The following is a 22,563-nucleotide window of genomic DNA, read 5'->3' as shown; positions in this document are numbered from 1 at the left end:
CTATATATCTGTCTATCCATATATATTTATCTATCTGTCAATCTGTACATCTGGTTAACTATATATCTGTCTATCCATCCATATCTATCTCTCTGCCAATCTGTCCATCTGATTAACTAAATATCTGTCTATTCATCTATATCTATCTATCTGTCAATCTGTCCATCTGATTAACTAAATATCTGTCTATTCATCTATATCTATCTATCTGTCAATCTGTCCAATATCTGTCTATTCATCTATATCTATCTATCTGTCAATCTGTCCATCTGATTATCTGTTTATATCTAATTCTATCCTTCTATTTTTCTAACTGTGTATCTTTTTGTCTGTTTAAGTATCTATCTTGTAATATTATTATATACAAAACCTATAAAATATCCAGAGTTCTAATTAGTGGTATAAACATGTGGAAGATATTAAACAATTAATGTTTTTAGCTTTTTCGCACAACTTAACTTTTTTTTAATCTTTTACTCGTTATGAAAAAAATTTGTAAACATATAAATATGTGCAGTCATCCTGCCAATTTCGTAGACCTTAAACTATATATATTCTGTTAGATTATATATGAAAGATAAATAAAGATAAAAATGAAATATGAAAGGTTTGCACCATCAGGTTGCAAAAATATAGGGATTGGATCATTTAAGTCTTTAGGAAAAACCCAGTTCCTTTTGATCCAAAAATGTTTTGGAAACACCAACATGCAACGAAAACAAAAATATTATTTTTAGAATGTGGGTAAAGTAATACTTAAAACCTAAAATTGTTAAAAGAAATATGGTTGTGAAGCGCCCTTGTTGGCCTAGTATTCTATAGAGATTATCTCTTCCAATCACGCTGCATTATACCTAAAAGAGGTTGCACTCTGTAAACAATAAAAATGTTTGGTTTAAATCTTTAGAAGCTTGGATTTAGTTTAATCTACATCTAATGGACAACCAACTCTAAAAGCGGGTGTTAGAAAAACTTACGAGGGTTCAATCATTTTGCAAGAATTAAAATGAACTTTGAAATAAATAAATAGAATGTAATATTCAAATGCAATTTGTCAAGATGGATATGGTGATTTTATTAGTTTGAAAATATCAACGCAAGTATTTTATTATTATTGTACATGAGGTTTTAGATATACAGGGTTACCCTTAAAAGGATGAGACTTCAAAGACATGGCAGAAGACTCAATAACTTGGGATCTCAATTAAACTTTGGGATCGTCATATTTTCAGGGTTTCCGGTCGTATTTTCAGAGTTTCCGGTCGTATTTTCAGAGTTTCCGGTCGTATTTTCAGAGTTTCCGGTCGTATTTTCAGAGTTTCCGATCATATTTTCAGAGTTTCCGATCATATTTTCAGAGTTTCCGATCATATTTTCAAATTCATATTTATGGAAATTATTATTTTTACGGATTTATTAAAAAATTAAAAAGTTTAAAGCTATAGTTTTTGAAGTTTAAACATTTTAGTTTTTAGGAAGACAGAGATAGATAGATAGATTAATAGACACAAATTAACCATATACGAGATATGTATCTGTAAGAAATATATATATCTATACATTAAGGGATAGATAGATAGATTAATAAACACAAATTAACCATATACGAGATATGTATCTGTAAGAAATATATATATATCTATACATTACGAGATAGATAGATAGATTAATAAACACAAATTAACCATATACGAGATATGTATCTGTAAGAAATATATATATCTATACATTACGAGATAGATTTGATCTATTTAATGTTCATCTCAAGCTATAGACCTCGTATAAGGTTGCCAAGCTATATATACTCCAGGGTAGATAGTGGACACACTTTCAATCCTTTCATTCACAATATTCCGAGCAGTTAACCCGATGTGGGGAGAACAAACTTGCACAAAAACCATTTGCAATAAATTGTGATTTGATGATGATGATATCTTATAAATATAATTAGTTATACAATATAAAGGGTATACGGCTGGGTAGGGNACAGTCTGGTAAAATTACACTGAGCAAACAGTCTGGTAAAATTACACTGAGCAAACAGTCTGGTAAAATTACACTGAGCAAACAGTCTGGTAAAATTACTAGATATTTTCTACCAAATTGTTCACTATATAACTTAAATTGGTACGTACACATTTGTGTATAGGTTCACAGTGTCAACTTAAATATGGCAAAAAAAATGATGAAACTGTACATATGGTTGCAAACTCTAACACTAAAATTGAATGAAATTTATCAGACATCGAGGGCTACACAAAAGTGCTGTAAAATCAAAGGTCAAGGCGTTCCGACACATCCAAGTCGACCCAGTCTTAAAAATTGATGCAACTTTATTTAAAGAGTTTAGACTCTTAATCCATTTGACTAAAGTAAGATTATTAAGTAAAAGTGAAGGTGTAAAAATTACTTTCCAAGTGTGTATCTTCATACCCAGGACTGAAAAACATAACGGTGGGGTGTCAAACACTTTGCGCGCAATTGCGCGTAATGTCGCACAACTGTGCGGAATTGCGCGCGACTGTTCTCAAATTTCGTGCCATTGTTAGGAGTCTATAGGGCTCGCAAATGCGCGCAAGTAAAATCCTCTTGTGCTTCTATAGTTTCAGTATAAGTGAATATGTCCATTTACTGTTATAGCGCCGATATAAGGATTTATTTTTAATTGGATAAATGTTACCGCAATGCAATTTCTATTGGTTCAAAATAAACACCAAACACATGACTGAACCCTGATTGGATCAGATGCTAATGGTCTCGGCATACTAGAGTGCTAAACACATGGGGATACTAAAAGTCGGTTTGGTTGGCTTAATTTTCATAACTAGTTAAATCGCTGTGCGGCATAAATCAAACAGAAATGCTTAATGCTTCACGCCTAATTAAAGTAAAATTGAATGTAAACAGTTTATATATGGTCAGAAAGAACTCTCGCACTCCAATCTAGTTTGAAATAATTAGGATTAGATTTATCAGTATCTTGAGATAAATATCCCGGAACGTTGAAAGAGATATCTTTAAAAAAATAAAACCTTTATTGAACTGATAGATTTTTAACTTGTATTGAAGCATTATTTTGTAATACCGAGTTCCGACTCATTTTTATGTTATTTCTTCAAACCCCAGTCTATGGTCCAGGTGTGGCGTTATTTTTGGGTAAACGTTAAATAATGGTAGTAGATTCTACGCAGAAAAATTTTCCGCGGCATCCGCGCATATTTTTGCAGTTTACGGCAATACGCACAACAGAAATCTGATATTTTAACTGAAATTTTACAATTATGAATTATATTTATACACTTAAGGTATACACTATATGCTGATATATAATGTGAGTACAGAAGTATATAATTAACTATACATTTAACTCTCATATAGTTGCAAGTATATCAGAATCTTAACAATTAACTTATGTAAACTATTAAGCTGTAATATGGATCCCTAATGTTAAAACAATTGATTTTTACTGCCTGTCGCTCAGCAAAACTTGATTGATTCTCAAATATGAGAAATACTTTCACTTAATTTACTGTTTACATTCACAGAATTGTGCGCGAATGCCGCGGAAAATTTGCTGCGTAGAGTCTACTACCATTATTTAACGTTTACCCAGAAATAAGGCTAGAACTAAACAGTGATCACTTTACTCAATAGTCTGCAGCATAGCAATGCTTCAAATTCGATCGGTTTACATGTCATTAAAAAATAAATCATTTTTCATGCCATAATGCGATTACCAGTGAGTATATATAGCCAATAGGTCGGTTTACGTAGTATTTTAAAACATAGAGGTTTTGCTGTTATCCATTGTTTACCAGTGAGAATATAGGTCGAGTTACATATTATTCTAAAGAAAATAGGTCGTTCTTCATGATATTCTTTGTTTACCAGTGAGAATATAGGTCGGTTTACTTATTATTCTAAAGAAAAAAGGTCGTTTTTCATGTTATCCATTGTTTAACAGTGAGAATTTAGGTCGATTTACATATCATACAAAAGAAAATAGGTCGTTTTTCATGAAATTCATTGTTTACCAGTGAGAATATAGGTCGGTTTACTTATTATTCTAGAGAATATTGGTCATTTTTCATGTTATCCATTGTTTACCAGAGAGAATATAGTTCGGTTTACTTATTATTCTAAAGAAAATAGGTCGTTTTTCATGTTATCCATTGTTTAACAGTGAGAATTTAGGTTAGTTTATATGTCATTCTGAAGAAAATAGGTCGTTTTTCATGTTATTCATTGATTACTAGTGAGAATATTGAAAGTGTTCCAGTGCTTGATGATAAACTATGTTTAATATATATTCCTGAAGGCAGAATAATCTTAGGCTATCAGTCACTTGGATTCAATTCAACTAAATCAATCTCTCCCCCCCCCCCGCAAACCATCAATATCAATCTCCCCCCTCTTCCATTCATCTTTAGGCCCCTCTTTATCTGTATAAATCTCCCCAGCCGAGGCCGAATTAAAAGAATTTAAACCGCGTCGCTGAATCACCATAAAACCGGTTCCAATTGAGCACCGGCTCAAATCTCGAAACACTAATTACAATTTCAAGTGGAACCAACCATGTTTGAGCCGCGTCTCAAATTGGAGACGTTGCTCAATTGGTCTTCTATTCATTAATTTAAATCTCCGAGTAACCTTCTTTTCATTTAATACCAAACATGGGTAAATAACTGGAGGAACTGTAAAACATAATATAAACATGGGCAACACCGGGCACTCAAGCCAGTGATTAACTAATCAACAACATACATTTATTAATTGTGTAGTCCGAGTACCCTTCTTTTCATTTAAACATGGGTAAATAACTGGAGGAACTGTAAAACATAATATAAACATGGGCAACACCGGGCACTCAAGCCAGTGATTAACTGATCAACAACATACATTTATTAATTGTGTAGTCGTAATAATATATTTATACATAAAACTTATCGGTGTTTTTATTCATAAATAATATCTTAATTGCGTGCTAAACAGACATGATTTATAATAATTATAATAGATTTATAATGATTCAATAATTTATTTTGAAAAGAAAGAAAGAAATTTAAAGTTGTCATGGAACTAAGAATGTAAGAAAGTTTGCTCAAAATTCCGTATACAGCTTCATAACTTAATTCATGATGTCTCATCTCTAGCTTTTCCAGGTAACCCTGTAACTTTAATGATCTCAATGATGTACATTGTACATACAGGGTTACCTAAATAGGACGAGACTTCAGAGACATGTGTACAGAATTTAATCAGACTTATTTCATGATTATCGTTTCCTGCATACGCTCAATATTTTTGTATAACCATTTCTCTCTCTCTGTAAATAAATTAAGAGGTTGTGTGATGATATAAAACTGCAGGTTTCGTGACTATCGACTTTTTAACCATTAAACTACAGGGTTTCTTACGAAACATGACAGCAGGTGAATGGTTTAAAATGTCTTCTTCCATAATTTTTTAAGTTGTTTGAAACCAAAGAGAATAATGAAAAATATTGTATGGGAGTCATCATATAAAGTAAAATCAATTTCAACGAAAAATATATTTGAGTAAAAGATTTTTTTAACAAAATGAGCTACACAAAGTCAATATCTAATACAGCATATGGAAGAAGACATTCAAAACTATTCACGAACTGTCATGTTTTGTGGGACACCCTGTAGTTAAAACATAAGGAAACCTAAATTTTAATGAAAGACATTTCAAATTTTATACATTTCCATTGAGAGAAGGGGACGGGGACGATTTATCTGAAAAGCACGGTTATCCTTTCGTCTTCTTGACCCAAAAAAGGTTAGTCTCAATTTATTTGTAGACTCCCCTCTCTCCAACTCCCTCCTTTAAGGAAACAGGACTTTTTTTAGATACTTACTACAGTGTAGCAGTTATATATGTTTACTGTAGTAGTATTAGATACCCACTACAGTGAAGCAATTATATATGTTTACTGTAGTAGTATTAGATACCCAATACAGTGAAGCAATTATATATGTTTACTTTAGTAGTATTAGATACTTACTACAGTGTAGCAGTTATATATGTTACTGTAGTAGTATTAGATACTTACTACAGTGTAGCAGTTATATTTGTTTACTGTAGTAGTATTAGATACTTACTACAGTGTAGCAGTTATATATGTTTACTGTAATAGTATTATATACCCACTACAGTGAAGCAATTATATATGTTTACTGTAGTAGTTTTAGATTCGTACTACAGTGTAGCAGTTATATATGTTACTGTAGTAGTACTAGATACTTACTACAGTGTAGCAGTTAAATATGTTTACTGTAGTAGTGTTAGATACTTACTACAGTGTAGCAGTTATATATGTTTACTGTAGTAGTACTAGATACTTACTACAGTGTAACAGTTATATATGTTTACTGTAATAGTATTAGATACTTCCTACTGCAGTGTAGCAGTTATATACGTTAACTGAGGTAGTATTAGATACTTAATAATACAATGTAGCATCAGTTAAAGTAGTAGTTAGTTATGTTTATGTTGCATCTTTAACAGTTCGTTTTTGCATTTAAAAAATGCTTAAAAGATAAATAAACTTAAGTTCCGAGTTTGATAAATTTAGTCAGCTCCGTGGAGGAAAAAAAATGAAATCATAAAATTTTTGAATAATTGTAAAGTTTTTGAAGAAACAACGGACTTTGTGATTAATTAGGGTTTTATATTAAATCTTATTTCTAGGTCGTAATAAATCGAAATTTTTTGTTTCCATAGATTTACTAGACTGGCTGATTTTCGCGGCGTTTCACTAATGCCCAGGTTACTTCGGCCGTTTACCCGCGCTTGACCTTAAATCATAATGTCAGCATATTCGGGGAATATGAAAAATCCATAATTTTTAAGCCTAAGTATAACCCAGGGGGTACTCATCTAGCGAAAATATAAATGACCTAGATGAGATTTGTTCTAAAGATGAATATTTCAGAAAGAATTAACACAAAATGCTGAAAACCTATTACAAGGTGTATCATGTATGGTAAATAAAGAAATGATGGATAAATGCAAATTTCTTTATTAAACTGCGTTAAAAAACAGGTATATACTCACAGTCGGACCTTTAAATGATATTATATTGTGGCCTACTGTTTAATTGTTTGTCACGTGGTTTTTTGGTTGAATTTTATGAGTAAAGTGCTGAAAAATAATCACGAAACTTTTGTTAACATTTTGATCTTTCATCCTAAAAAAAGAATTGATCGAAATTAAGGAAAATAAACATAGAAAGCAAGCTCTAAGGTAAGGTGTTAACTAAAAATTAGCTTGTGCAAAATATCCGCATATTTCACTTTTACAACTCCAGGGTCCAATAAACGGAGGAATTCTGTCACCGTATTTAAGTTCTACAATGTACTTTTTGTACTCATTTTCCCCGCCAAAATAAAAATCCAGAAACAAACCTCTCAGAGAAAAAAAGAGCAACTAAATCCAAAATGACAAATTTCCTTAAAAACCAAATGTAGGGCTGGGCAAAGTATCGTTAACGAAACTGAGGTTTTCGCTTATAAGCGGAAGAGTCTGTTAACAAACGGAAAAAATCGTTAATTTTTAATTTGTTAAAAAAACGGATTAGCTGTTTTTGAATAAAAAAATAACAGGTGAAAACGAATACAAGAGGGAATTCTTGTTTAAAACTGTGAATTTCGTTTTTTTCTGCTTAAGATTGCATTAAACTTGTAAGCAAATATTATTTACATGTTTTATGTGTTTAAATTTTTTTTCGGCGCTTTCAGCCCTTAATGCCGTTAATAATTGTAATAGCTAGCCGTTAACTTTGTAAATTTTCCTTTAACGCTGTTAATAAAATTGAGTTCGTTTAACTATCGCTAACTTTAAAAAAACAAAAATACTGTTAACGGAACAAAGTTGCGTTCTTACCCTCTAAAACTAACAGCTACATGAGATTTTATTTTAAAAACGATTGGAACTAACCGTTAGCTTCGATTTGAAAAAATTTGGAAAGTGACCAGATAAAGAATATAGTCCAGAAGGACAATATTTTGAAAAAACAAATAATTTGACATGACAAACTTATGAAAGAATAAAAACAAATTCCGGAAAAAATAAATCCGGAATGACAGATTAAAAAAAATATTTACTAAATGAAAAACTATACTGAAAAAATAGATCAGGCATTACAAAGACAAACTCCTGAAAGAATAAATTCTGAAAAACTAATGAAAGACCAAATCCGGATTGAAAGAAAAACTCATGAAAGATTCTTTATCATGATTAAAATGAAAACACGCCGTGAAATTATATCATTTTCCACAATGCAAGAAAATGCATGCCAAAGAAGATGCATGCTGAAGAATGCAGTAAATCTATTCTGTTTAGCCTTATCTTTCTCCTAAAATACAGTTTATTTTTACAGAATACTTGAAATTCCTTGGAAAAATAGTAAAATCATCAGATTTTAAACATTATCTTTTAGCAGAATTTGTCTTTCTAAAAAAAGTCTCCACAGAGAAAATTATATTTTTTGCTTTTCTTTTTACTTCTGAAATATTGCTAAAGATTTATATATGTAGGGGTTCCCGTTCCTCAGTTGCTATGATTGCAAATTACTAAGAATAATAAGGACGACATTTATGCCACAGTTTTCTTGTTCTTACTGTTGTACGGTCGCGGATAATCGTTAATGATAAAAATGTACGATTTTGTAAAATTTAAACTAAAACAAAAAGTATCAGTTTCAGGAAGGGGGGGGGGACAGGATTAGATACTTACTACAGTGTAGCAGTTATATATGTTTACTGTAGTAGTATTAGATACTTACTACAGTCTGTAATATGTAATCAAATCTTAAATTCCATTTTTTTATGTCGAAGCTGATATCTTCGTCTAATAATCTTTGTAAGCCGGAGAGTGGTGCAGGAGGTGAAGTCCTCCACTTTGCAAAATCTAAGGGGCATAATATTAAAAAAGAGAACTTTATTGACGAAGAAGAAAAAAGAATAAAAGCGTTGTGAATAAAACTATCATTACCCTGGATAGGATTTAATAAGGTTAGATATTTGCTCTGGATGGACTCCAATGTACTAGAAATGTCGTCTTCATAGGAACCCAAACTCAAAATCCGCATATGATATAACTGCTTATTGGCTGAAGATGACGTGACGTGACGTATTGGTGAGAAGGGGAGGCATGTGATTTACTCTCTTGAAATTCTTCCACCCTTAAGGGGTAGGGAAGGATTTACTCGCTTGAAATCCTTCCACCCTTAAGTGGTAGGGAAGGATTTACTCGCTTGAAATCCTCCCCCCCCCTTCTTACCAAAAACGTTTTATAACCCCTACAGAATCTAATAAAACGATTTTTGTTTCAAAATCCAAAAAACTTATTTTCTTTTATCTCCGGCTTGGCATAAAAATTTACATTTTTTGTTGTGCTTCAGTTTTTATACTTTTCTCTTGATTTTTTTAAGAGAGAATATAATCAAGATTGATTTTGTAATTTCTGTTCTTTGTACGCCGAACTTTCCGTTAGTTTTCCATGTCTAACCATACCTGAACAAAAATACTAAAAACCTTTTATTAGATATTAATACCAATCAATGAAAAGTTTTTGGTGTAAAAAAAACATATCTTAGACAGATCTTTTAGAGCTTTGCCCACCCCTAGCTTATCTCATCTTAGTTGCTGAAGTATAGCTGCTTAATTTTTTGCAAATATTAAATTGGCCATGTCCNCCCCCCCCCCCCCTAGCACACTTACTATACATCCTTTCTTTCCTAGATAGTAGATTTGCGTCAATGGGGGGAATTCTCGTGACCGGAAAAAGGCCAGCTGTGTCTTCTGAACAATTATTTGCATTTAAAGGGATTGTTAACGTAATTTTAAGCTTTACCCTCCATGAAAAGAGGAAAACCCTTCAATCCTTAATCAGATTACGGATGACAATTTTATATTATATTATACAAACGTTTGTAATTGTCGAATTTTTCGTTTCAAAAATGTTTATATTTGAAGGGACAGTAATTTTAATGCAAAAAGGACAATGCCTGATTTACAAGTGTATCCTTCAAACCTTTAACTGATCAAATAATGTGGAAGAAATTGTGGATTTTCTAGATTTAATTTTGAAAATTTTTAAAATGTTTCCCTGCAGTAAAACATACGCAAATCTCCTTTGTAGAGAAACCACGATAAAAAATAATCAGTTTTCAAAATTACAAACGTTGATACATAATTCATGCTTGATCAGACAAAGCTTTTATGGGTACCGTTGTAAATCGGATTTTGCCATGTATTTGCACACAGGGTCACTTGAAATTACGTTTACAGTCCCTTTAAACAATTCTGAAATAAAACAATGGAAGATAGTTTTCGATTTCAAGTAAACAAGTGGTAAAGTGATTTGAATAGTTAAACTTGAACCCTAAGACCCTTAAATTTAAAGTTCTTTGAAAGCATCGAAAACTAATTTTCGCACAATTTTCCGCAATGTGAGAAAAGTTGCTAATTGCTTGCGCAATTTTTGAAGCAACACATGACAATGGAACTGAGTTTTTCCACCAATTCAAATATAATTATCTCTATACGTTTGCAACCTGATGATGCAAACCCTCCAAATTTTTAATTTGATTGAAAAAATTTACAATTTAAATGGGTTGCAAAGATAGAGGAGCCTGGAAAAAATATGAGGAATACAAAGGGGGGCCTTCTAAGTTCTAACTTCGTTTTAGTATAATTCTTTTTGCATGCAGGCCTGAATTGGGATCTAGTTTTTCAAAAATTTTTATCGCATTTTTCATTTTTCGGACATTTTTTAAAAACTTTATATTAGGTCCATGCGAGGTGTCAAAAGTCATTAATTTTGGATCGAACTCAATTCTGGACTCTAGAATTCATCTGTCCGAGTAAATCTCTGGTAATATGGCCTTTTAAGAGATTTTACTCTGTTGTTATTTTGCATGCACGCCTGAATGGTGATTTATCAAAAACAAAACATATTCCCACATTTTTCGTACATTTTTTCGAAACCTGTGTGTTAGGTCGATGTGGGGTGTCAAAAGTCATCAACTTCTAGGGAAATGAGGACATATCCCTTTGTGCATGCTTAGAAATACAGAAATTGTCTCCAAAACTTTTTTTTTCGTAAAATTAAAAAAAATCCGCAAATAACATATCATTAGATCAAAGAACTTTTCTTTTTATTATTTTATAATGTATACTCACATATAGAGGCACATTTATAGGTTGAAATAGAAGATAGGCGCGAAGCCTCCTAAAAGCCAATAGTATTTATAAAAAGTAAATACTTCTTACACAAAAAAATCGTTCAATTATTGCAAACCTATCATTGCGGTTTCTCCTCAAGGTTAAAGTTGACAAAACCTTTCTGGACTTAGCAAACAAAAACTCTTAAAGTGACAAAAACATTAGACTCAAAGAATTTGAAGATTTTCAAGATTTAAGAATATTTACAACGATTTGACTTTTCGCTTGTACATCTGTGTGTATGTTTGCGCATTTACAAACATTTTTCTTTGTTGACTGTATCAATTTTTTGTTCATTTTGGTCAAGGAAATACATTTACAAATATATGTTAGCTTGCATGTTATCAACATTGTTTATTATTCTCATTGAACAGTTTTCATTCAACATGATTTTTTCATAATTTATTTGACTCCATTTTACCTATTTGTTTTAGCTTTTTTGCGTTTCCCCTTGACGTGTGACTTGAGTGGTGCGTGTGTGTGAGTGTGAGTAAAAATGGGTATACACAGAGAGAGAGAGAGAGAGAGAGAGAGAGAGAGAGATAGATAAAGCAAGAGAGAGAGAGAGAGAGAGAGTGCGAGAAAGTTTGCTACGCTTGGACAGAACGTATATTTACTGTAGTAGTATCTGATACCTACTACAGTGTAGCAGTTATATATGTTTACTGTAGTAGTATTAGATACTTACTACAGTGTAGCAGTTATATATGTTTACTGTAGTAGTATTAGATACTTACTACAGTGTAGCAGTTATATATGTTTACTGTAGTAGTATTAGATACTTACTACAGTGTAGCAGTTATATATGTTTACTGTAGTAGTATTAGATACTTACTACAGTGTAGCAGTTATATATGTTTACTGTAGTAGTATTAGATACTTACTACAGTGTAGCAGTTATATATGTTTACTGTAGTAGTATTAGATACTTACTACAGTGTAGCAGTTATATATGTTTACTGTAGTAGTATTAGATNTCCTCCCATCCCTCTCATCCTCCTCCCCTCCCCCATCTATTATTCTAGCCCTCTTTATGCCTCATCAACTATATTTAATGTTCCAGGGTTAAAATATATAGTTAATTATTTATTTAAACAGAAAAAATATTTTTTGTTAGGACGTTTAGTCGACGCTTCTGTAATCAAGTGTTGTACTCTTTTAGTATACTCTATTTTTTTAGTATTCTGAAAAAAAAATAAAAAATTATTGTGAAAAAAAACTTCAAAGTTTCAACAAAAAAAAACAATTTAATTGGTTTGTTTTCAGGGCTCGAGAAAGACAAGAAATGGTTTGAAAATGATGAGTTTATGGAAACAATTTAGGAAAATATTGTTCACTTTAATCTAGTTTTAGAAATTTAATTTGAACTTAGATGCAAATTTGAAAAAAGAAAGTTAATATCTGTATGTAACAAACAGATCAAAAGATAATTGATTTTTCAATTTCATCAAAACTTGTTGCATTTGTAAATTAATTTTTTGAACATTCAAAGATCTTTTAGATAAAAACTATTCTGTAAAACTTAGTCATTATATTTTTAGACAGCCTAAACTTTAAAGTGTCGCAACGCCTTGGCTTTTGGTTATACCTCACCAACTAACTTATACTTTTTTGTAGGCCTAGACACATACATTTTAAAACTGCTACGCGCTCGATTTTAGCTTACGTTTGAAAGTATATTGGCAAAATACCGCTTGATTTTTCCGTAAGAGCACACACACCTTGGTTTGCAATCTTTATTTATATAAAAAGCGTACCTTTGTTTTATTCTAATGAAAATGAATGAACTTTCAATAGAATTATTTGAAATGTAATTTTTTTTAAATAAAGTGAAACTATTATTTTTTAAGAAAACTGATTTCATCCTTTTCTTTTCTCCTCATTCTTTCCATCCTTATCTTTACCATCATACACACAACGGAGAACAAAGTAATTATATATAATTATTTTTTTCATTTTAATTCTTCATCTTTCATCCTTCATCCTTCATCCTTCATCCTTCATCCATAACTTCACCATCTTACACACAGCAAAGAGCAAAGTATATTTTATTATTTTTTATCCTTCATCCTATCCTTCATTTTTCATTCTACATTTTTGTTCAGTCTTCTTCATCTGACATTCGTAGAATTAGATCAACAAAGCCCTACAAAAAAAGGAAAAATAAAATAGTTTATTTTATTCAAAATAATAAGTAATGAAAGAAAAAATTGAATTTAAAAACTTAACTTTGAACGCAACAAAGTTAAAATTTCAGAGACACCTGGTACAAATTGCCCCAGTAAGGAATTGGAAGGAAGGGGGGGGGGTAATACTGGAATCCTGCAGATATCTGAAAAATTTTAATTTTATTTTCACAAATGTATCAAATTTAAATTTTCATGTACCCAAACATAACTTAAAGTCATGGAAAACTGAATTTAATTTATTTGGCAAAGTTAAAGATTTGAGGCCAAAATGTTTTAATGTTTCCCAGCGGAGTATTTAGAAGTAAACTTCATTAGAGAACGACAAATTGAAATATACAAAAATGTGACGCTTTCTCCCTGTAGCTAACTAACTATCTATCCTAGCTGGGGTGAAATACCTAGTTTAACTAACTAATAATGAATCAGTGCACTGAACACTAAAGGTATATAGCTTATTAACCTTTACAATAGCTTAGTTCATATGTGTACATAAATATGTCCATCTTTCTATCTATCTATCTTTCTATAAATCTATCTATCTATCTTGCTATCAATAGCCTATATTGTGAGGGAAAAAATGGTGTTATCGTTGTTTTACAAAACAATATAAAAATATGTTTTGGTTTCATATTTTAGGTGGAAAATTTAAAATCTAAAATTTAAATCTAAGATAATAAGATGGTAATATGGATTTTCCATTCAAACAATTTTTATTTAATAACAATAAAAAGGGTTCGCAGATTTTCTTTTCGAGGTTCCCCCATTTCTTTTTGCATTTTGATAGAATTTTTGATGGGAATTTTGTTTGATGTAAATTAACATTAATTTCATTTTTTTTTGTATGTATTGGTAGTTTTTATTGTAAATAAAAATGGCAACAAAATGGTTTTTTTAATCACTGTATCTAGTATTAAAATTCTAGTTAACATTTATTACAACTCAGTCGCACAAATCTAACATTTTATAAAAAAATATTGAATTGCTTGAGAGAAAATGTAAACTTTTTTTTAAATATCTGAAATTTGACATGAGTTCTAATTATTAGGCTGAATGTTTTTCCCCTTGACAATTTAAAGCTTTAATCGGGGTTTTTACTACTTTCACGGCAAAGTGGAAAGACGTCAGCACTCTAATAATTATTCTGCCCCCCTTGCAAACTAGAAACTAGAGCTAGGAATGGATATTGCAAATTAGAGACTAGAGCTAGGGATGGATATTGCAAACTAGAAACTAGAGTTAGGGATGGGTATTGCAAACTAGAAACTAGAGCTAGGGCTGGATATTGCAAACTAGAAACTATAGTTAGGGATGGGTATTGCAAACTAGAAACTAGAGCTAGGGCTGGATATTGCAAACTAGAAACTAGAGCTAGGGCTGGATAGTGCAAACTAGAAACTAGAACTAGGGATGGGTATTGTAAACTAGAAACTAGAGCTAGGAATGGGTATCGCAAACTAGAAACTAGAGCTAGGGATGGGTATTGTAAACTATAAACTAGAGCTAGGGATGGATATTGCAAACTAGAAACTAGGGCTAGGGATGGGTATTGCAAACTAGAAACTAGAGCTAGGGCTGGATATTGCAAACTAGAAACTAGAACTAGGGATGGGTATTGTAAACTAGAAACTAGAGCTAGGGATGGGTATTGCAAACTAGAACTAGAGTTAGGGATGGGTATTGCAAACTAGAAACTAGAGCTAGGGATGGGTATTGCAAACTAGAAACTAGAGCTAGGGATGGGTATTGTAAACAATGAACTAGAGCTAGGGGAGGTATTGCAAACTAGAAACTAGAGCTAGGGATGGATTTTGCAAAATAGAAACTAGAGCTAGGGATGGGTATTGCAAACTAGAAACTAGAGTTAGGGATGGGTATTGCAAACTAGAAACTAGAGCTAGGGCTGGATATTGCAAACTAGAAACTATAGCTAGGGATGGGTATTGCAAACTAGAAACTAGAGCTAGGGATGGGTATTGCAAACTAGAAACTAGAGCTAGGGATGGGTATTGTAAACTATAAACTAGAGCTAGGGAGGGGTATTGCAAACTGTAAACTAGAGCTAGGGATGGGTATTTCAAGCTATAAACTAGAGCTAGGGATGGGTATTGTAAACTATAAACTAGAGCTAGGGATGGGTATTGTAAACTATAAACTAGAGCTAGGGATGGGTATTAAAAACTAGAAACTAGTGCTAGGGATAGGTTTTGCAAACTAGAAACTAGAGCTAGAGATGGGTATTGCAAACTAGAAACTAGAGCTAGGGATGGGTATTGCAAACTGGAAACTAGAGCTAGGGATGAGTATTGTAAACTAGAAACTAGAGCTGGGGATGGGTATTGCAAACTGGAAACTAGAGCTAGGAATGGGTATTGCAAACTGGAAACTAGAGCTAGGGATGGGTATTGCAAACTGGAAAATAGAGCTAGGGATGGGTATTGTAAACTAGAAACTCGAGCTAGGGATGGGTATTGCAAACTAGAAACTAGAGCTAGGGATGGGTATTGAAAACTATAAACTAGAGCTGGGGCTGGATATTGCAAACTAGAAACTAGAGCTGGGGATGGGTATTACAAACTATAAACTAGTGCTAGGGATGAGTATTTTAAACTAGAAACTAGAGCTAGGGCTGGATATTGCAAACTAGAAACTAGAGCTAGGGATGTGTATTGTAAACTAGAAACTAGAGCTAGGTATGGGTATTGCAAACTAGAAACTAGAGCTAGGGATGGGTATTTCAAGCTATAAACTAGAGCTAGGGATGTGTATTTCAAACTATAAACTAAAGCTAGAGATTGGTATGCAAACTAAGAACTAGAGCTAGAACTTAAGATTCATCAGGAATACCATAGTCAATATCAATCCGGACACTACTCAGTCTGTATCTGTCTTACAAGATACAACTCAATTTAGAACTTGAGGTTCATCATGAATACCATAGTCAATATCAATCCAGATACGACTCAGCCTGTATTCTGAGGTTTCTGTCTTACAAGATACAATTCAATCAAGAACTAAAGGTTCGCACGAATCCCATAGTCAATATAAAACCGGATACTACTTAGTCTGTATTCTCAGGTATCTGTCTTACAAGATACAACTCAATGTAATTCCCAAACTATATATATCTTTCAAGAAAGTGATTCAGGACGCTTCTCCTTCTTTAACCAAGAAGAATTACTCTCACACCCTAATCAAAGCTGAGTGTTATTCCAACTGAATGTATTTTGGGTTCTATGATACAAGTTAAGTTAATCAACGCAAATACAAGTTTTATATCGTTATATACAAACCTAATTAAACTACAGGTTTTACATAGTTATATACAGCGTAGTTGATTAATAATGTACAACGTAGTTCAGGTTTACAGATATAGGGTTACACAATATTCATTACAGGACAATTTTTGCCGAATTTTTTTTAGTTTTTTTTTAATCTTAACATATTAATTATCAGAGGAAATGATATCGATTTTGACATATGTCACCTGGCTTATTTATCAGCTTACGTAATCAACTTTCTGCATTCCTAATTGCAAGGATATGTGAAGCGTCAGATAAAATGAATGTTAAACTTTTTAACTGAAAAAGGTTTCGATTATTTTACAATTTTGCATTTGTTTTAGTTAATTTTATGCTCAGGGAAGGGGGGGATATTGGATTGGAACCCCATCCCTTTACGTTTTTTGGACATTAACTCTTCAAAGGTATTGGTTTTCTTGACTTTTCCTGCTAAACAGGCCCCTTAGTTCGTGCTCAAAACTGGGCTTTTATCAATTCTACCACAATGCTTTATTTTACCTAAACCAGACAAAACAATATATTCAGATTTGCATTCGGTCATTAGATTTTCAATAAATATTTGAATATTTGCAAATTTGCAACAATTAAAGTGGAGCTTAAAAGATACATGGTAGTTTGGAGAAACAATACATGGTATTTGAGGGAGAGATCGAGTACCTACACGCACAGATTCAGTCGTACCGTCCAGACTGGTTTTCCAGTACAGAGTCGACCCAGCACATTTTATGCAAAAAATGAAGTGTTGTGCGATCACAGTGATATTATTATTATTTATGATATAATTATAATAATAATTATAATTATAATAATAATTATAATTATAATAACTATGTTTAGTCTAAAAAGCACCTGAAGAGTATACGGGTTCAAATGGTTGGAGACGAAGCTAAATTCTTTATTCCGGAGAGAAGACTTGTTCATTTAGATTTAAAGGGAGGTCCACCAAAGGTAAGATTTAAAAACCTTTTATAATGCACTTAAAGGGACTGTAGTCGTAACTCTCCGTTTTTGTCCGATTCAAAATAAAACCCTGTAAAGCAAGCTTTTTAAAAATGGATTATTTAGCATTGTGCTTTCTGGATATCTTCCACATTATTTATCATATTCACATTGATCATATTCACATTCACATTGATCATATTCACATTCACATTGATCATATTCACATTGATCATATTCACATTGATCATATTCACATTGATCATTTTCACATTGATCCTGACTGCTATGAAAGATTGCATCAATTTTCAAGACTGGGACTTTAAATTTTGCAACATGTACATTTCAGAATTATTAAGTTAATAATTTGTATGAATTTTGTAGGAAAAAAGCAAAATCAGTGCTGCGCAAAGGGACTGTCAGCGAATTATCAAGAAACAATGCCCGATTTACAACGGTACCCTTAAAACCTCTATCTAATTATTAATGTGAAAGCTATTGTCGTTTGAAACGATTTAGATTACTATTCTGCACTAGAAATGGGCAAGTCACTTTTGTAGAGAAACCACAGTTCATACTTGATCATACAAATCTTTTAAGGTTACTGTTGTTAATCGGGCATTGTCATGTGACCTCTTAATTATGCTTACAGTCATCTCAAGCTTAATTAGTTTGTATTACTCAGATGCTTGAAACATGATAAATATATATTTTTCAGATTTCCTTCTTTCAAGATCTCTTCCCTTTGATCAGGTAATTTTGTAGCTTTGGGACATTTTGAAACACGATACAACAGTTTGGAACAAGTTTCAACATCTTGGAACATGTTACAACATTTTGGAACACGTTACAACATTTTGGAACACGTTACAACATTTTGGAACACGTTACAACATTTTTGAACATGTTACAACATTTTGGAACACGTTACAAAATTTGGAATACTTCAGAACAGTTTGGAACACGTTAGAACAGTGTGTAACAACTCACGTTAAAACAGTTAAGCACAGATTACAACAGCTTGGAACACGTTACAACAGCTTGAATCACGTTAAAACAGTTTGGAACACGTTAAAACAGTTTGAACATGTTAGAGCATTTGAAACCTAGTTAACTAACAGATACACGATATCGCATCGCATAAATTTGACCTTCTGTATAGCGTGTTTTTTGTTTTATAAATGAAATAAAGTAAAAAAAAAACACAGCTTATAAAATGATAAAAAATCATAGTAAATATTGCCATTAATGCGTAGCTTAGCTTAAATTATTAATAATAATATCCAATGTACAAAAAATATACAATGAGGTTGTGAATCATACTTATCAATCAATCAAACTTAATTAGCCATCTATAATTCATAGCAGTAGGACCATTCATAGGGGGGGGTTTGGATCCGGATCCGCAAAAATATGCGGATCACGAATTCGGATCCAAGGGCAAAATATCAACCAAACTCGACAAAAAAAGAGAAATGTCCTTATCTCTAAAAGGTTTTTCATGTTGTTGCATAAAGAAAGATAAATGAAAAAAAGAAAGAAAAATAATTCGAAAATTCTTGTTCTGTTAAAAAAATCAGTAAAATCCTAAATAAATCTTCATGATCATTATTTTCTAGCAGGGTCCAGGATACGAATCCGCATTCCGCATCCAAATGAAATGGAACCTAAGCAATGATTTATTTACTGACCTCTACACACTTGAGCTGAGACTGACATTCTATTCCAAAGAACTGTTCAACAGCATTCGCAGCTTTGCTATTATCGACAGCCTGAAACAAAAATTGTATTCATTAAACAGAATAGCTCAAACAGCAATCAAAACATAGTATTTATTCTAGAAAATTACACAAATCTAGTATTAAAAAATTTGGGAAAATTTTAATAATTTTTGATGATGACCTTAGTCTTCTGTTGCAGCATCTTCATGAGCTCCATCCAGCACTCGTTAGCATCTTGCTGCTGATATCCACCTTGTTCACCTCGCTCTGCAAACCTGATACACAATACAATATATTTAAAATCTAAAATATTTATTTATGCTTCGTGAATACTAGATATTTGTTGACAAAAATCTTTAAAAGCATATTATAAATGGAAATAATTAAAATAGTATTTATTGTTTTTTTTACGCTTTTTCTTGCACTTTTTGCCCCTCTTTTAAAAGAGCTACAGAGTATAGTCAATAGCTCTTTTAAATATTCTATTGAGTATTGAGCTAATGAGTAAAACATCAACAAAAAACTTTTTTTTTCATTCTCAAAAATAAAAATCTGATTGTCACAAGTAAGTTTTACAATTTCTTTCGGATGAAATTGGTTCTTAAAGGCCTCAGGAGCCTTTCCTGAACTGTTCAAAATTTATTTAGTATTAACACCTTTTAAGATTATGGGAAGAACCTTTTTTATTCGATTTTCAAATGTAACTTCCACATTGATGCTACATAAATTTACGGCAAAATCGGTCCTTATAGAATTGATACATATACAAATATTCAAACCTCGCCCTGTGAAGCATCTGCGGAGTTGATTTATTCCTAATTTTCATATGAAAGGATCAGCTCTTAAAGCATCCGTTTAAACCCTTATTTGGTCAGGGGCGACGGAGTTATCTTCTAGATTCTAGGTGAAGATTGAGACTTACCTATTTTATTTGTAAATCCTTACCTATTTTCTTTATAATCCAGGTTATCTGGTGGTACAGACCTATTGATATGTACTGTTCCTATAATCCAGGTTATCTGGTGGTACAGATCTATTGATATGTACTGTTCCTTTAATCCAGGTTAGCTGGTGGTACAGATCTATTGATAGAATGGGAAGATATGTTCCCTTACACAGGTGTTCTTGCCAATGCTTCATCTAAAGTTGCGTACACCGTTCAGGTAACAACTGTCCATAGAAATTACGAACATTGTGTTCAACATGTCGAATATAATGGAAGATATACAGTTAATATCTTTAAAATTGTGTTAATTTTGAAATTCTTTCAGTATTTCGAAATAAGAAATGTTTGGATTTTGAGTTTGAAAACATTTTCTCCAAATAAAAATTTCCCGAGGCATATTTACGAGGGTCAACTTTCATAGTAAACAGAACAAAATATTCTTTATAAGAAATGTTTTATAAGATAATATATACACGCGTAAAGACTTATTCTATATAAAAGTTTCAAAGTGAGAGACTTGCAGTATTAAAGAGAAAACCTTTAGTATTCTTTTAAAACCAATTTGACGTTTTAACTGTTTAGAACTTCTAATGTAATTAAAAATTATACACATATAATATACTATAATACTGCACTTCCGGTTCAAATATGCTACCTAGATGGTCTCTCCCTTTAATAAACAGCAACAACTATATTTTCCCAGCATGTAAAACATTATTTATGTTTTTATTTCCTTTGCTTGCAGCTGTTTGATTAATTACAATGTACCACCCTTATTAAAAAATCATATTATTGCCATTATGGTAAATAAAGAGTGGTTTGAATAAATAATCAGTTTACAACTATGTCGTTTTTTTAACCTTTTACAATAGATAACGACGGTTAAAAAATAATGGTTTCTCAATTTCAGCATCTTGCGCGCGATTAAAGCTTTTTCAAATGCTTTAGTTTAATTTAAAAAACTCAAAAAATCAATACGGGTGATAATACACTTAATAAGATTTATTTCTTTAGGGGTAATTACAAAATTTTAAGTCAATCTTCATTTTGAAGAGTTGCTAGCTCGATTCACAGGGTGCCCAAAACTAAAATTGGAACAATCAGGAAAATATATCTAAAGATCAAATAATCAAAATTTGAAATATCAAAGGTTTACATCATCCTTTAGATTGAATAAATTAAATAATTGAATTGTTTATATTTAGATTGAATAAATTAAATAATTGAATTGTTTATATTTAGATTGAATAAATACTGTTGTGAATGGAACAAATTCCACTTTATAAATTGAAGGTCGCTTTTAATATAAGTTAACAGTCCTTTTAATCTATATTTGATGTTTAGGAGGTGAAGATTATCCTTGAGCTAGCAGAGAAGAGTAATCTATCTGTTATACCGTTAGTACAAACATTCGGACACTTAGAACATCTTCTCAAAATCAAGGTATTATTATTTTATTATTATTATTATNTCTTGCAAAGCTACATTTTCTGAATAAAACGTGCTGGGTCAACTGTACACCGGTCACGCCGGTAGCCTGACTGTACAGTACTTGTTGTACCGACACAGATCATGCAACTTTTAGACTAGAATGCTTTGGTCAGATTTAGCCATGAGCTTCATTTTTTGGCATTATTCATTTTTGAGAAGTCTATAATCGAACATTTTTGGAACATTTTGATTCTTTCTAAATCGATTTTTAACTAAATGGTGTCTAGGGGAAAATATCGTCATGATCATTAGGCTTTCCTGAGTCATTTGTAACTTGCATAAAACTATCTAGATTCTCGAAAGCAATTCAAACTTTAAAAATTTATTAGAAAACTGTTAAGCATTTCTATCAAATGGTAATAATTTTGATTGAACAAAAAATTCGTAATTTGGAACAAAATGTTCATTATTTCGAACAAAACATCAATAATTTGGAACAACGCGTTTTCCTAATTTTGAACAGAATATTAATGATTTCGAATAAAATGTTCATAATTTCGAACAAAATGTTGATTATTTCGAACAAAATGTTGATTATTTCGAACAAAATGTTCATATTTGAAAACATAATGTTAATAATTTCGAACAAAATTTTCATGATTTCGGAAAAAAATGTTCATAATTTCTAACAAAATATTCATAATTCGGAAATAAAAATGTTCATAATTTAGAAAGTAATATTCATGCTTTCGAACAAAACGTTCCTTAATTCGAATATATTCATAA

The 22,563-nt window shown here is 31.7% G+C and overlaps 1 protein-coding gene across 1 annotated transcript; it reads left to right on the top strand.

The window, feature by feature from the left end:
• The first annotated feature begins 6,940 nt into the window (after positions 1-6,940).
• Positions 6,941-22,082, top strand: LOC111713464 (hexosaminidase D). Its single transcript, XM_023488319.1, has 8 exons — positions 6,941-7,068; positions 12,519-12,574; positions 13,103-13,181; positions 17,578-17,688; positions 18,398-18,432; positions 20,464-20,563; positions 21,691-21,789; positions 22,065-22,082. Exons 1-8 carry the CDS (start codon positions 7,033-7,035, stop codon positions 22,080-22,082), a joined length of 534 nt encoding a protein of 177 aa, XP_023344087.1. The 5' UTR covers positions 6,941-7,032.
• Positions 22,083-22,563: the final 481 nt, after the last annotated feature.

Source organism: Eurytemora carolleeae, unplaced genomic scaffold (genome assembly GCF_000591075.1).
Source record: "Eurytemora carolleeae unplaced genomic scaffold, Eaff_2.0 scaffold1415, whole genome shotgun sequence".
Lineage (NCBI taxonomy): Eukaryota > Metazoa > Arthropoda > Copepoda > Calanoida > Temoridae > Eurytemora > Eurytemora carolleeae.
The sequence above is the reverse complement of the archived record's forward strand: the minus strand, read 5'-3'. Positions and strand labels throughout refer to the sequence as shown.